This window comes from Myotis lucifugus, unplaced genomic scaffold (assembly GCF_000147115.1).
Source record: "Myotis lucifugus unplaced genomic scaffold, Myoluc2.0 scaffold_1868, whole genome shotgun sequence".
Classification (NCBI taxonomy): Eukaryota; Metazoa; Chordata; class Mammalia; order Chiroptera; family Vespertilionidae; genus Myotis; species Myotis lucifugus.
In genome coordinates, this window is record NW_005872916.1 from 22,238 (window position 1) to 36,916 (window position 14,679).

At 61.3% G+C, this 14,679-nt stretch overlaps 2 protein-coding genes across 3 annotated transcripts in view; both read right to left on the minus strand.

Moving 5' to 3' along the window:
- The window catches only part of OGFR (opioid growth factor receptor), an 8,000-nt gene extending 1,323 nt beyond the window's left edge, over window positions 1–6,677 (minus strand). Inside the window, exons 1-6 of the mRNA XM_023748821.1 lie at window positions 6,452–6,677; window positions 4,115–4,183; window positions 3,571–3,649; window positions 2,175–2,253; window positions 1,349–1,415; window positions 673–821 (exon numbers count right to left, since the gene is read on the minus strand). Coding sequence (XP_023604589.1) covers window positions 673–821; window positions 1,349–1,415; window positions 2,175–2,253; window positions 3,571–3,649; window positions 4,115–4,183; window positions 6,452–6,631 — 623 coding nt within the window. The 5' untranslated portion in view covers window positions 6,632–6,677. The remainder of the gene's footprint in view (window positions 1–672; window positions 822–1,348; window positions 1,416–2,174; window positions 2,254–3,570; window positions 3,650–4,114; window positions 4,184–6,451) is intronic.
- Window positions 6,678–10,136: 3,459 nt separating this feature from the next.
- On the minus strand, window positions 10,137–13,817 carry MRGBP (MRG domain binding protein). 2 transcript variants are annotated; one of them, XM_023748823.1, is made up of 5 exons: window positions 13,641–13,817; window positions 11,888–11,969; window positions 11,604–11,678; window positions 11,255–11,457; window positions 10,909–11,019 (listed from the first exon to the last, which is right to left on the minus strand). In XM_023748823.1, exons 1-4 carry the CDS (start codon window positions 13,740–13,742, stop codon window positions 11,285–11,287), a joined length of 432 nt encoding a protein of 143 aa, XP_023604591.1. In that variant the 5' UTR covers window positions 13,743–13,817; the 3' UTR covers window positions 10,909–11,019; window positions 11,255–11,284. The 2 variants fall into 2 exon arrangements, with proteins under 2 accessions (XP_023604590.1, XP_023604591.1); XM_023748822.1 differs by lacking the exon at window positions 11,255–11,457 and having other exon boundaries at window positions 10,137–11,004; window positions 13,641–13,812.
- Between the last annotated feature and the right edge of the window lie 862 nt (window positions 13,818–14,679).

Consider the following 14,679-nt stretch of genomic DNA (forward strand, 5'->3'; position numbering starts at 1 on the left):
CGGTTGCACTCTAGGAGTTTCTTCTTGCGGAGCGAATCTCGTGAGTGAAAGTTGTTTCCCCAGCTTTGGCCGGACTAAATAGAAATAATTCTGCATCTTACAGTTAATATTAATTAACACACGGCGGGGGGGGGGGGGGGGCAGAGGGCGCTGGTGGGCGGTCCTCAGCCGGGGCCCGCCCCCCCCCGCCCCCCGGCCGCACCCCACCTCCCCGAGCCTGCGGTTGACTGGGTTTGGGATGCGCGCGCTCTCTCCTCTTGCAGGGTGCCGGCCCCCTGGGTCCCATGGAGCACCCCTCCCCCCGCAAGGCTAGAGGAGGGTTGGAGGGGCTGCCGGAGTTGTGCCCGCGGGCAGATTCCTCCCCGGCACTTCCTCCACACCCCCCTGACCTGGCTTCTCAACAGGCACAAGGGGGTGCTGTGAAGCTGACCCAGCCCAGCGGGCCCTAGGACCCACGCCACGGGTAGTAGGGCCCAGTGACCAGCGGGACTCCCTTTAGGCCCTCACACCCTATCAGGCAGGGACCCCCACCCTGCAAGCAAGGAGCAGGGTGCTCAGCCCAGTCGCTTGTCCCTGCTCCCACAAGGGCTCCGGGCACTTGCCAGAAGCCTAGCACAGTCCCCTCCTCAGCCTGAGACCTGGCTGTGCCAGCTACCCCGCTGGGGTCCTCACCAGTTGAGGTTCTGGAAGCGCTTCTGGTAGCTCTGCGCTCGCCGCACCTTGCCTGTGTCCCGGTCCTCCAGCTCGATTCCGTAGAACCCCAGCATGAGCTCGTAGGCCTGGACAAGCCGCTGCCCGGCTTCCTGGGAGCTTTTAAAGGCCTGGAAAGCAGCCCCGGGAGAGCGAGCGCTTTGGAGCCGCCCCACAGACACCCAGCTGGCGATGCCCCCTCAGGTCTGACTCACTAGAGGCCGGGACTGGACTCAGACTCAGGCTGAAGAAGCCCTAAAACTCCTTAATGTGACCGTCTCTTTACTCTGAGCGCTACAAGGCCACCAGGGCCTGAAGTGTCCCCTTTAGTCCTGAGAGGAATTCTCAAGCCGCTGGGAAGAGCTCAGGCCTCGCCAGGGCAGCATCGTGCACTCGCATCGCCTAGGAGCATGCTGCGCCTCCTGACATGCTCAGTGGCTCCCCCATCAGTCCCTCTAGGGGTCCTGCTCCTGCCCCAACAAGGGGCGACAGAGGCTAGCCCCTGCCCCAGACGCCCCAAGGTAGAGTGATTTCTCTGGAAGTCTGTGAGGAGTGCCTGGGGAGAGGTGAGGAACACTTTAGAGGGAAGATAATTAGGGGGACTTCCAGCTCCTGCCCTACGAGTGGCTCCCCAGGGATACACAGAGGCCCGGCTCACCTCGATCTCCTGCTGCGTGAGGGGCTTGGCATGCCAGTTCACCCCTGGCTCCCGCAGGGGAAACAGCCTGTGGGAGAAGAGAGAGCACAGGCCCGTCCCTGGCAGCCTCGGGCTCCCGGCAATGCGGGCACATGCTGCTGGGCAGCCTGGAGTGGCTCACCACTCAACCCTGGGAGGGGCTCGCTAGGCCACACGTCGAGGCTCTCACAATAAAGTCAAGGGGTGAGGGCAGGAGAGCTCCAGGGTGGGCATCACAGACCAGGGCACAGGACAGGCACGTGTGGCCTACAGCAAGGGCAACCAGCTAGCCGTTTCGCCCAGGCCGGCCAGCTGTTCCTTCTGTTCTTCGTTCTTCCCCTCTCATCACTGATGCTGAGAGTTGCCTGTGCCCAGGAGAGGCCCCCTGGGAGCCGTCCTCAAAGACACACTGTTTGCAGGGCGACCACAAGCCACGCAGGACAGGCTGCACGCGCTGCCGCGGGGCTCACGTGCGGCAGGCTGCTGTCTGCTGTCCTTCCTGCCCCACGCGCAGCCTCAGCTCCCAGCCAGCACAGAGCTGCTCACAGTGAAGAACCTGAGCCGGCAGTGCCCGCAGCCAGCACCAAACTCGGCTTCAGAAAGGACGCAGTGTGCCTGCAGGCATGCATGGGACTCCAGGAAGAGGCTTGCCTAAGCCAGGCCCTCCAGCCTCTCCCCTGGAGACCCTCCCCAGAGGTCCAGCCCCACCTCAGCCCCCCAGCTCTGCCCCTCCTCCCCAGGAGTCCCAGCCCCTCCCCAGATGCCGAACCCACCTGTGCTCCGAGCCCCACGCCCGCCCTCTGCTCACCACTGGATGTAGGAATGGTTGTCCTCCAGGAGGTCGTAGTTGTCCCTCCATTTCTCAAGAATATACTCAATGCGATAGCCTAGAGCACCATGGGACGCATCAGTGAGTCAGTGGGGAGCTATTCAAGCGCTACCCACCTTTTTTTTTTAAATCCTCACCCAAGCATTTTTCCCCCCACTGATTTTTAGACAGAGTGGAAGGAAGGGGGAGAGACAGAGAGAAACACTGATGTGAGAGAGAGACATCAACTGGTTGCTTCCCGCACGCACCCTGATTGGCATGGAGATCGAGCCTGCAATGGAGGTAGGTGCCCCTGACCAGACTCAAACCCGTGACCCTTCTGTCCGCAGGCCGATGCTCTACCCACTGAGCAACTGGCCAGGGCTACCACCTTTCTTGAGGACCTTGGGGCTCTGCAGCTTTGAGTTGTACATCTCATGTGATTTTAATCCCCCAATTTAGGCGCTCAGCCTCTTTGCAACCTGAGAGCAGATGCCAGAGAGAGGATTATGCCCGAGGGAGGGACAGGTGCTCCCCAACCTGCAGCTGTCTTTGCTGGAGGGTCCTCACTGCCCCTCACACCAGGGCTTATCATCAGAACTCTGCCCTCACACAACCTGCAGCTGAGCCCCACCCCGTAGCTGGTCTTCCACTGGCCACTGTGTCTGCCAAGGGTCCGGCTGAGAATTTAAGGTGTGCGGCCACATGGCCTCTGAGGCAATTACGCTGCATCCCAGGGAAACAGCCACAGACCACGGGTTCCAATAACACTTCCCTCATGGCCCGGACGGCCTGGCTCAGCATGGTGCGTGCCTGGTTGAGCATCGAGCTATGAACCAGGAGGTCACAGTTTGATTCCCAGTTGGGGCACATGCCAGTGTGGGGGGTGCAAGAGGCAGCTGATCAATGATTTTCTCTCATCACTGATGTTTCTATCTCTTTCTCCCTCTTCCTTCCCCTTCCTTCCTCTCTGAAATCAATAAGGAATATGTATATGTATATATATGTATATAAACTTCACTCATGGACACTGAAATTTGAATTTCATATAATTTTCAAGTCACAAAATATTATTCTACCTTAAAATTTTTCCAACCATTTGAAAATGTGAAAACCACACTTGCTCACTCGTTGGTGTATGTGGCTCTCCCACTCAGCAGAAGAGCCAAGTAGTTGTGACAGAGACCTCGGGCTGCAAAGCCACCCGCATGTACCGCTTGGTCCATCACAGCAAGTTTGCCTGTGGGGGGCGCTGTGGGGCTACCTGAAAGCTATAGGCCCCAGTGCCCCAGTCCCAGCCCAGGTCCCAGCAGCCCAGGTCCCAGAAGACCCAGAGGCAGAGAGAGGGGAGAGGGGACCTGCAGCAGGAGGGAGCTGCAGGCGGCCAGGCACGCACCATTAGGCCGGAACGGGATCTCGTTTTTGTAGAAACTCAGGTTTGGCATGTCACCATTGCTGTCCCCTTCCATCAAATCCTAAAGAGCCAGAGAGAGTGCCGGTGACAGAATCAGAAACAGGCTGGCCTCCCTGGGCCCTCAGACTAAAGCTTACCTGGGGGAGGGGCATCTGCTCTCCACGGGAAAACACCAGACATCCTGAAGGCTGGTGAGGACCCCATGTGGCAACCTGGGCTCCTCACCCACCTCTGACCTCCTCCTCCTCCCCAAAGTGGACCAGTGCCGGGAGGTCCCCTTCACCTGCACCCGGAGGCGGCCCAAGGGCTTCCTGAGACTCATGGGTGCAGAGGGCAGGGGCTGAGGACACAGGAGACCACTGCAGGGGCAGGCGGTACGGGGCCTCATGTGGCCGTGCCGAGAGCTGGCACCAGAGGCAGGGGCCAAGGAACACGCTGTGCCACTGGCCTCGTCCGGGTGCAAGGCGGGAGGGTTTAGCCCCAGGTGGGCTGCGAGGGTTCGAGGGTGCTTCAGGCAGCTACGTACCGGGTAGTGGTGCCGGTACCTGCGTGTGTCCTGCATGGCTCTCCAGTTTGGGGACCCCGTCATCCTAGACTGGGAAGAGAAGAGAGACGATGAGACCCCATGGGAGATGCCCCCCCCCCCCCCTTGAGTGCCATCCTGGTGAGGGCAGCAGGGACCTGGGCCAGATGTCAACAAAACCAGAGGAGCCCAGAGTGGCTGGAGTGAGGCCTGCCCCCTGCTCAGCCCTCAGGACCCCCAGGCCCATGGGAACATTCTTGGGGGGCAGCCCTCCAAGCTCCAGCTTCACTTATTGGCTACCCCCCTCAGCTGCAGTTGTATCTCCCGAGGAAACCCCGCCTTCCGCAGCACTTCCTCCTTGTACTGAGCTGTAAATTGTCACCAGGCCTGTGTCCCAAGGACAGCGCCTTGCCACTTATAGCTCTCGGAGGGGCCCAAACCTAGTCACAGGGTCTGATAAAGGAACCAACGACCAAAGCCCAGGGCGCCAGGCCCATCCCGCCCAATCCCACTGCTCAGTGACCAGACCCTGGATCTCCTGGCCACCAGCCCTTTCTCTGCAGCAAGTCAGAGGCTCCTCGCTTCCCTCCCAAACCAGCAGCCCTGTCTCTACAGGCCAAGCACCTGGGTCCTGGGAAGGACGAGAGGTAACTGGCGAGCAGGAAGCTAAGTAAATGCAACCCCCCCCCCCACCTGTTACAGGGTGGGGGGCACAGGCAGGGCAGAGCCCAGCTGTCTGACTGAGGCTGGGGGAGGGGGCGCGGGAGGGGCAGAGACAGCTCATCCTGGGCAGACAGCTGGGTCCCAGCACCTGGGAAGAACCAAGAAGTGCTGGAGGGGTCAGGAGGCCAGGTCCACCACGGCGCCTCCAGGCTCCAGTCCCTCCCCAATCCCCAACACCCCTCAGTGGTCTGAACTCCAGCCAGGTCCAGGGCTGCCCCCTGCCAGCTGCTTAGGTTCTCTCCTACAGGCCAAGGGCCAGGGAACAAAACCGAAACTCAGCGGGTGCATGTCCCACTTCTCCACCAGTTTCTGTTTCTCCTGCCCCTGGGCCAGCGGGCACCATACGGGCAGCACTGCAGGTGGAGTCCTCTGGGAAGCGGTCAGAGCAGGCCTCCAGCAGCGTGGTCTGTGGAACTGGGAGGACAGCGTCCTCTACCTAAACCTTGCCACACCTGCTGGAGGACAGAACCGGATTCCTGCCCCGTGACTCCAGGCCCACGACCCTGACCACTGCCCAGCCTGCCTCCTCAGGGAACTCGTCCCTGCCCCAACACTGGGTGCGCTGAGGCCACTGCCTTTCAGGCAGGCCCAGGAGCCTCTCGGGGTCCCTCTCTTTGATCCCTGTAAGACATTGATAAACCTGAAAACCAGTGTTCTCCTCTGGTCCCGGGAGAATCCATCCCAGAGACCACCTGGATGGCTTCAAGATTCTCTAGACACAGGCAAGACGCCTTAATCTAAAAGCAAATGGGACCCAGGGTGCCAGCTACCATTCCGGGTGCCATCCCTCCCTAACTCCTGGGGCCCAGCTAGAGCAGTGGCACCCACACCTCAGTGCATGCTAGCAAATAGCCCCTGCTAACAAGTAACCAGTGGCAAGACAAGTACTTGGTGGCAACAAAAGTAACAGTGCAACAAGTAACCAGTGGTAACCAGTGGTAACCACTGGGCACATCCAGGGGCCCTGGCTCCCAAGCCACATGAATGCAGCCCCCAAGGCACCTCCAGGAGGGGGAAGGCCAGCCCCAGCCCAAGAGGAGCAGCAGGGGTGGGTCAGGCGTGGAGGGGAGGGGGAGGGTGGGGAACAGGCCCCGGTGCTCCCTGAGGGCCACCAGGAGGCCCAGAGGCAGGTGGGCAGTGGAGGTGGCCAGCACCGAGCGCTGGGATCTAGAAGACAGAGCCCCAGGCCTGGAGGTGGATGTGAGAGAGAGGAGGTCAAGGATATGTCAGGGGCACCCTTTTGAGGAAATGTCACCCCCACACAGATTCAGTCCTGGGCACCTGTCTTAGGGTGGCCCTGGATCTTTCTGCAAAGCCTCCTGTCTGGGCCAGGGGGTGGGGGTGGCAAGCAGGGGCAGATCTCAGGGTGTCCATCAGATTATGAGGGGAGCAGGAGGACCAGGGTGGGGAACTGGGCACAGCTGGAGAGGGAGTCGACCCCCAAGTCGGGTCTCCAGGAGATGCCTCCGTCCTCCCACCCCCCACCCCCACCCCCGGTGGGTGAGAGGGAGTGGACAGTTTTTCCCAGATCAGGGCCTGGCTCCCATTCTGGGGTGCGGGGGATCGCGGGTCTCCTGGGTGCGGGTCTCCCGGGGCGTGGGGGTGCGGGGGCTGCACCTGCAGCGCGCTGGGCCTCGCCTCCTCCTCCTCCTCCTCCTCCTCGTCCTCGTCCTCCGCGTCTCCCAGGGCGCCGGCCTCGCCATCGTTGTCGCCCCCGGCGCTCGGGCCCCCGCCGTCCTCCTCCTCCTCGTCCTCCTCCTCGTCCTCCCAGGTGGAGTCGTGGTCCGGGTCGTCCATGCTCGGGTGGCGGCGGGACCGCGCTCCGCCGGAAGCGAAAGTGAAACCGGGAGGAAGCGCGGGGGCGGGGCGGGGCGGGGCGCCCAGGGTCGCGGGGCTGCCGACTCCGCCCGCCCAGGGTGCCCGCCCTGGAAGGATGTGCCCTGGGGCTGCCTGCGCCAGACGTCCCAACCCGAGACTGCCCCTTCCCTTGCCCAGAACGTCTCCCCTAGAGGGTGTCCCCCACCCGAGATGCCAGCCTGGGGCTTCTCACAGGGAGGCTGCCCCTGAGGAACAGCCCCTGGAGGTTGTCCACAGAGGGTGCCTGTCCTAGGACCCCCCCAGATCCCCCCCCAGATCACCCCCAGGTCACCCCCCCAGGATTCCCCCAATGTTCTCCCCTCCGAGAACGCCCCCCCTGGAGGACACGACCCGAGATGACCCTTCCCCCCAGAGAATGCCCTTGGAGGAGGCCCCCAGGAGGGTACTGCCTGGAAGCTGTCCCCCAGGAATCCAATCCACCAGGATGGATTGGATTCAATCCGCAGTCCATCAGAGGCTCGTGTGGGGAGCCATCTAGTACCCCCCAGCTCCTCAGACTGTGGGGCAGGGGGCTGTGTCCCCTCCGCAGGGGCTCACACGGGTTTGCTCCCTGGAGGCCAGCAGGAGTGTCTGCAGGGCCCTGAGTCGCTGCGGCCCCAGCCCCAGCCCCAGGGGCAGAGAGGACGGGTCACCCAGGAGCTGGGAGGCGAAAATCACCTGCAGCCGCCAGTTTCCCAGTGCCTGTGGGTCCCTTATGCAACCTTGGCTCTGAGGTTTGCTGGGTGACAAGAGCTCCAGCAAAGTGGGTGACGCACCCTCAAAATGAAACTTGGGAGTGGTCACCCCAGGTAAAACCGTCTTCTAGAACGACGACACCACGTTATTATCGCAAAAAGCAGCTAAAACCCAGTCTGCTCTTAGGCTCGGCCGTGAGGAGAGCCGTCTGTGGGTGATGGGGCCACAGGGGGGGCACAGCCCAGCCCCGCAGGGGGCGCGGATTCTCCCGGCCCCGCAAGAACCCAGCGGAGAGGGTTCGGCTGCCTGTGCCTGGGCATGGTGACGTCCTCCTACCGCGCAGCTGGTGACAGCCAGGAGTGGGACAGAGACTTCCAATCGCCCAGGAGCTCAGCGGGAGGCCTGTCTTGGTGCTGGTGCCACGGCTCCCTGACACGTCGACCTCCATCAACTCTCCGGCACAGCCCACCTGGCTGGAGCTGAGTCTGCTCCCCTTTCTAAGGACAGTGGTGACTCCCCCAAAGGATCGAGCCCTAGGCATTTCTGCGTGTCTGCCCCCAACGGCCAGGGCAGATTTCCTGGGGAGGGGCCAGCCCACAGGACTGGGCGATGGGCCTGACCTTGTTAGCCCATGTGCAGTTGGCCTTGGAGCCCCTGGCCGTGTGCCGGGTAGAGGGGCTCCTCTGATGGAGGCTTTGGGTGCTGGGCTGTGGGTCATTCCAGGTTTGCTGATCTGGGAGCCCTGCAGGAGGGGACCCCGGCTTCACCACCGCAGCCTACCATTCAGCCTGCCCACTGCTGCCTCCTGCCAGGGCCAGGACTGTAGACCTCTTTCCTGACTTAAGACACTGCCCAACTGCTGCTTTATGAATAATGGCCACGCCCAATCACCCCAGATTCTGCTGTGGGAACAGCTGGGGCTCTGGGGACGCCATGTGGGCTCAGCACTCCAGGCGGCTTGTTGCCCAGGTGTGTGAGGTGGCCGAGAGCATCACACCAGTGTCCCATCCACAGGCCTCACACACGCTGCCCCAGGTGTGTGGCCAGGCTCTTGTAAGTCTGGCTGAGGCGGGACCAAGTGAGACCTGCTCTAACGCTTTCCTCAGGCGAAAATAGTGCGGCCATGTTATTTGGCCAAAGTCCACCCATCCCTACTCAACTAGCCTTGCGGGCAGGCCTGCTGCTGCTCAGTAAGTGTTCAACACTTCTTGGGAGCCCACAGTCCTTCTGGATTCCCCATGGGGGCTCGGCTAGAGCAGGGAGCCCTGAGACCACACCACCTGGTTCCCACCCGCCGGCCCTGCAGGCGTGTGTCCAGGCAGCACCGAGTTGCAGGACTGTGCTTCTTTTTGTTCCGTAGGCCTTCGTCTCTATGCCCCCTCTCCACCTCCTGCAGCCCCATCCTGTTTTCTTGTTTAGATAATTTCCATGCTACATGGTGGATGTACCTAAGACCCATGTCACAGATCGGACCCCGAGGCTGGGAGACATCACGTGCCACAGATGCCTGTGAGCCTGACCTGCACAAACCACAGGCAGCCAACTGGACTGGACTCACATGCAGGGAAGCTGAGCTCGTGAGGGCTGAGCAGCCCTGGAGGCCTCAGGCAGCGGTGTCTGCCCAGGGCAGGGATGCTCGGCCAATGCTGAGGGCTGCAGCCCCCACAGCGCCAGGGCATGGGGAGTGGGGCTACTTGCCCACACTTCTTAAAGTGCAGTAAAATGTTAATTGAAACAAGGCAGGTTTAATGACTAGGCTTTTCCAGCAAATTCTGAGGTCCCTGAAGACACTGTTCCAGATGGGAGTTTCCCAGGAAACCCAGTGAAGGGAGCCCCTCCCGTGCCAAGTGCCACCCAGGTTTCTCTGTGCATCACTACTCTGGACCTGGCAGAGTGGGTACTGAGTGAGGGGGTTGGACACTGGCAGTGAGGGAGGCCAAGGGGCAGGGGCCTATCTCCCTGCATGTGTTCTAGAACTCTCTAGAAGGCAGACCTCTGCTCTCTTCCCATGAAGAGTTGTTGCCTGCTCTGCTGCAAGGACAGCTGGGCGAGCGCAGGGTGTGCTGTGCAGACTTCATCACGGGGAAAAGGCAGTGGCAGGAGGGTGTGGCGAAGGGTAGCCTCCGACCACCTGGGTTGTCTAGATCCCTGCTCCAGGCGGCAGGTGCGGACACACCCATGGGCCCCCAAGCCTTGGAGGGCAGACGCTGCTGCAGTTCCAGGACAGGGTGGATGCTGAGAGCAGCCGCGCAGGGTCAGCAGACCCTGGCACAAGACACTCGGCACCAAGCACTGTTGGCCTGCTGGGAGGCAGGGTGCCAGGCATGTCTTCAAGGGCCTGAAGAAATGGGTCTGGCACAGGCCAGCCTCCAACCTGATGCTGGGCGGCCTCTCAGCACAGGGTCCTGGACGGGCTGCAGCGAGTTCTGACTTCCTGCTCCCAGATGGTGGGAAGGCTGCTGGGTGGGCGGGAAACTGTCCTGTCTGTCGGTGCGCCGGCTGGCCTCTCCATCACTTAGTGGACTTCTGCTGTGCACAGAGTCACAGCGCGGGCACATGCAGACATCCAGCGGGAAGGAGGCGCAGCTGTGCCTCGTTTGTTCTCCCATCTGAGGGCCTGTCAGTCATGTCACACTCCGCACCTGCTACGAGCTGCACCTACATTGTATCAGGTGAGTGGAGTCCATCTACAGACTTCCTACTGTAGCCAAAGTAACTGATTTTGGTATGAAAATCACACAAGCCCAGGTTGCTTTCTGTGCTTTAATGTTCCCCAGGCCCCCGGCCCGGCCATCAGCTCCTGTCGGGCCTCCCCTCCACTCACTCGTTTGGTCTGTTTGCAAGTTACTCGATAATACAAAAATAACCACAAATTCTGTGTCTGGCATATAAAAACTGAGCAAAAATTATCCCATCGCTCATTACCTTAAAACAAAACATCTTGGAAAAAATACAACATAGGTTTTTAACTTCTGCAGTATTTTTTCATATAAAACACTAGTAAAATAGGCTTCTTAGAAATTAAATAGTGAAATATCAACCACATTATACACATCGTTACAGTACAAGTGAATGAGGCCAAGTACCCAGCTGTGTCTCAGGGCTGAGGGAGGGGCCGCTGCATGCGGCTTGTGTGGCCTTTCTCCTGAGATCGCAGTCACTTGAGCAAGAGCAGCGGACAGATGGACAGATGGCCCAGTGGGAAGACTGGTGCTCCTGGGCGGGCGGGGACAACGGCGTTACTGCTCATTCCTCCAGGTCTCTCTGTCATGTAGGCTGTAGCTCAGGCCGCTGGTGCAGAGAGCAGCGGAACTGACACAGAGCGCACTCAACCTAAGCCGGTGATCCTTTTTCTAGGGGTGTGGGTGCCACAGATCCCCAGATCCCAGGGCAGGCAGCAGGGGCCGAGCACCTGACCCCTGCCAGCCCTTCTCTGAGGAGCATCTAAGTCCGGCGCCGCTTGGCAGCACTGGGGCTGGAGGGGTTGCTGTTGGCGGTCAGGACCTTGTCGGTGACTCGGCTGCGCTTGCGCTTGTCCACCCCTTCCTTGGCCCCCAAGTCTGAGGAGTTCTTGTCTCTGTCTTTGCTGCACTTTTCGGTTGCTTTCCCCAAGCTTCCTGAAGATGAAAAAACTGGGAAATAAAATCATTTGGCTGAAAACAGAATATCCAGAATTTTATTTCATCTTCTTGTTCAGTTAGAAAATTCTGTATCTACACATATGACGCTCTGAACCCACAAGCTTCTCCTGAGCTGGGGGCCCCTGCCCGGCCCACAGAGCACCTGGTCCTCCTGAGGACGTGCCCACCATTGGGGCCTCGGGCACCACACGCTCAGGCTGCAGGACCCGCCCTGGCCGCCACTCACGCCTGTGCTGCAAGGTGGAGCCAGCTTTTGCTACTCAGAGTTTGTCCTGTACTGAGGCCTCTGGCACTGCACACTGGGTCCACCTGACTGGGCCCGCCGGTGCCCGGGGCCGCCCTGTGGTTCATTCATGGTGTCGGCCACACGCACGATGTCCATGCCCGGCGAGGCTCCTGCCCGAGCAGATGGAAGCTGCCTTTCAACTGCTGGACCAGACAGAGTAGCTGTGGCTGCAACGGGCTAGAAATTCAGGCTGGGGACCTGCGCTGTGCCCTGTGGGAAGGCCTTGCCAGGGGTGGGTGCTGTGTCCCCCGGGACCCCGGTGGAGGGACGGGAGAAGCTACACACTTACCATCATCGGCTCCATTGTGGGGGTCCATGTCTTCCTTCATTTCCTCCTTCATTTCCTCTTCAATGGTCACTTTTCCTGTGGGGAGACAGCTGCCTTCCCTGAACGCCCACACTACTGGGTGACTACGCCTGGCCCAACCTGGGGTGGCTCAGGCTGGGGCTGCTCCCGACCACCCGGGTGGGCCGAGTATCACAGGCCAGGGACCCTCACTCCTCCCGGAGGCTCATGCCCTTGCCCACCTCCCGCCTTTCCTAATTCCCAAACCTAACCTGTCCAAGTCTCACCTTCGCGGACTTCTTGAATGATTTCTTCCGGGAGGACGAAGTTCCTTTCTGGATTCGGGAATGGAAGGATCTCAGACTCGTGCTGATGGCAAATAGGAAGTTTAATTTTTTTAAGAAACAAAAAAGGTGTGATTTTAGCAAGTGACGAAAAATGTGTAAGAGCCACTTCAGGAGCACCCTGTGAGTGCACAATGTTGCCCTGAGGCTGCGGAGGTGGGCAGGCGACAGACCAGGGAGGGCACAGCTCCAGCGCCAGTCAGGGCAGGGGTCTTGGTGGGAAGAATGCTGGTCAGTGTCACCTGACATGTGCTGGGCCGCATCCCTGCTGGCACACACCTCAGGGCAGGGCAGCGGCCGCCCAGCAGCCTGGAGACAGGGCATGTGGGCTGGGAAAGCCACCCCACAGAAAGCAGGTAAGGAGCGCAGAGACCCAAGGCCCTGTGGCTTGTCAGGCTCCACCTGTCCTGCAGGTCACGTGTGCCAGAAGGGACAGACCCTGATACACGGAACACCAGACAAGGGAAGGTGAGTTGGTGGGAGGGGATTCGGGAAACGGGCTTCCACCCGCCACCCACATGGGAGCCATGTCAAGCCAGGCGGCCCGCTGTCAACGTGCTGATCAGCATCTCCGGCTGCGGTGATCCACCGGCTGCTGGTCCCCCTGCTCACTCTGTGGGTAGGGTCCAGGGACTTGTGCTAACAAGGGCCAGAGTGGTGCTGGGGTCTAGGCAGTGCCATCCCTGAGGTCTTGCCCAGGCCTGAGTGACAGGCCATGACAGGAAGAGGGAGAGGGCTGCTGTCCTAAGCTGAGAGCCCTGGGTGTACCCTGCAGCCTCCTGGGGCCTGTCATGTGGGCCCCCCGCATGAGTGTCTGTGCCTCAGAGCTACCTGCCTGCCTCCCCAGGGACACCAGGGGCTCCCCAGGACAGGATTCTGCTGCTCTCATCTCCATGTCCCACTTCTGGCCCCAGCAGCCTGAAGTCAGGGTGTGGGAAGTGCCTGGGGACCAGGTGACCCCACAGATGACACACGTGGGAGCTTTGCTGAGTGCAGGCCTGCCTCGGCCCTGCATCCAAGGCCACCCCTGAAGGACCCCTCTAGTGCAGCAGCTGACCCTCACAGGGGCTGTGCACAAACGGCAGCCAGCCCCAGGGCACAGCTGTGACCCATGACAAGCAGAGGCAGAGGACTTGCCCGAGGTCGACAAGAAGCCAGGGACAGCACAGGATCTGGACAGGAGGCCGGGGGCTGGCAAGCCTTTCCTGACACAGCTTAGGCTCCTGCCTTGACCCAGGTGCCCCGACCCCAGGGGGGTGCCCTCCTCTGATCTGCTGCTCCTCTGTGGGGAACACCTGTCCCTTTGGCACTCCTGGTTACCTAGGTAACCTGGCCTGACACCCTGCCTGTCCGGTTCTCACAGAAGCCACCACATCACCTTAACCTGACCGGAATGTGGGCACCGTCCTGCCTCGAGCACTCCTGGGACCTCCCATAAGTCAGATGCCCGCGTGAAGGCCCCCTCCCTTGGGCCTGGGCTCGGCGTTACCTCCCTGGAGAGGCTTTCACTCATCACCCATCTACAGTCGGTTCTGCACGGTAACCAGCTGTCATCACTAGGTCTGTGCTTTCTTGAACCCCACTCGGAGCTACCTGGTTGAATGAATGGTCCCCACGAGGACGCGGGCGCTCTGAGGACAGACCGAGGTCTGGAGGGCTTGGCCTTGGGGGACTGGGAGGGCGGGGTCCAGCTCACCAGCGCCTGCATGTCATACATGGTGCTCAGGTGGTCCCAGATGACCTTGGACGGCACCTGCCTGCCGATGTTCTGGCTGAACTTGTCCCTGATACAGATCATGTGGAAGTGCCGGTTCACACCTGCGGGGAAGGCTCCGGTTGGAGGGCGAGAGGAGGAGGGGCAGGCGTCGGTGGGGAAGGGGCAGAGGCGGGGCGCGGACAGGGCAGGGCAGGGTCGGTGGAGGGGGCCCCGCCCAGCGCGCGCCCCCGGCCGTTGCCGGCTCGCCCCGCCCCCACGCATGTCCGCGGCGCCCGCTCACCGACGGGGCTTGTGGGCCCAGCATGGCGTGGAGAGGACCACTTCCACCTGGGGGTTCACCCCCCCGTTACTTGGCGGGGTGGAGGAGGCTTCCCCGGGTCCTTACGACAAAGACAACGACAGCCCACCATCGTCGTCCCCCCATGGCCCCGGTTCAACTTACGAGCCCCGGCGGGAGCGGCGGGGCCACAGGCTCCGCGCAAGCGCACTCGCGAGGTGCGGCTCTGCGGCTCAGCACGCAGGCGCAGGGCTCAGCAGCGGGTGGGTCCCGGCGCGCCGGCGCCCCCAGGCGGCAGGCCGTGTAACGCAGCGCGGACCTCCGGAAATGGAGTGGATTTGGGGAAGGGGATGGTGGCGGTTGAGGCGATCGCTGCCCAATCTGGGTAAACCCCGTCGAATGTAAATGGCGGAATTGCAAATTACACCCCAATAAAGCGATTAAGAAATAAGAACAGGCCACAGTCAGTTCCGCCAGTGTGGGCTTTAAAGGGCTCCTATTGCCTCTGCTGACCCCTGGTCGGAGCACTGCACAAAGCGGCTTCGGCGCAACGGGGAGGGATCTGGACCGAGACGCCCATACAGGTGGGCGTCTGGGGGGTTGATCCGGGCTGCGGCGGGGGCAGGGCCTGGGCGGGGCCCCGAAAGACCCCGGCGCGAGTTAACTGCGGTCCGCACCGGGGCGCGGCCGAGGCAGGGCCGGGTCGGGGCCAGGTGGAGGGTTACCCGCTAGTCTGCGCCC

What these genes read in the sequence shown, in the direction of transcription:
- MRGBP (XM_023748822.1), bottom strand. Translation starts at nt 13,742, where the DNA reads ATGATCTGTATCAGGGACAAGTTCAGCCAGAACATCGGCAGGCAGGTG. An exon ending in TGTATGACATGCAGGCGCTG is followed by an intron (nt 11,970 to 13,640) that starts GTGAGCTGGACC and finishes ATTTGCCATCAG; the next exon opens with CACGAGTCTGAGATCCTTCC. An exon ending in CCACAATGGAGCCGATGATG is followed by an intron (nt 11,005 to 11,603) that starts GTAAGTGTGTAG and finishes TTTCATCTTCAG; the next exon opens with GAAGCTTGGGGAAAGCAACC.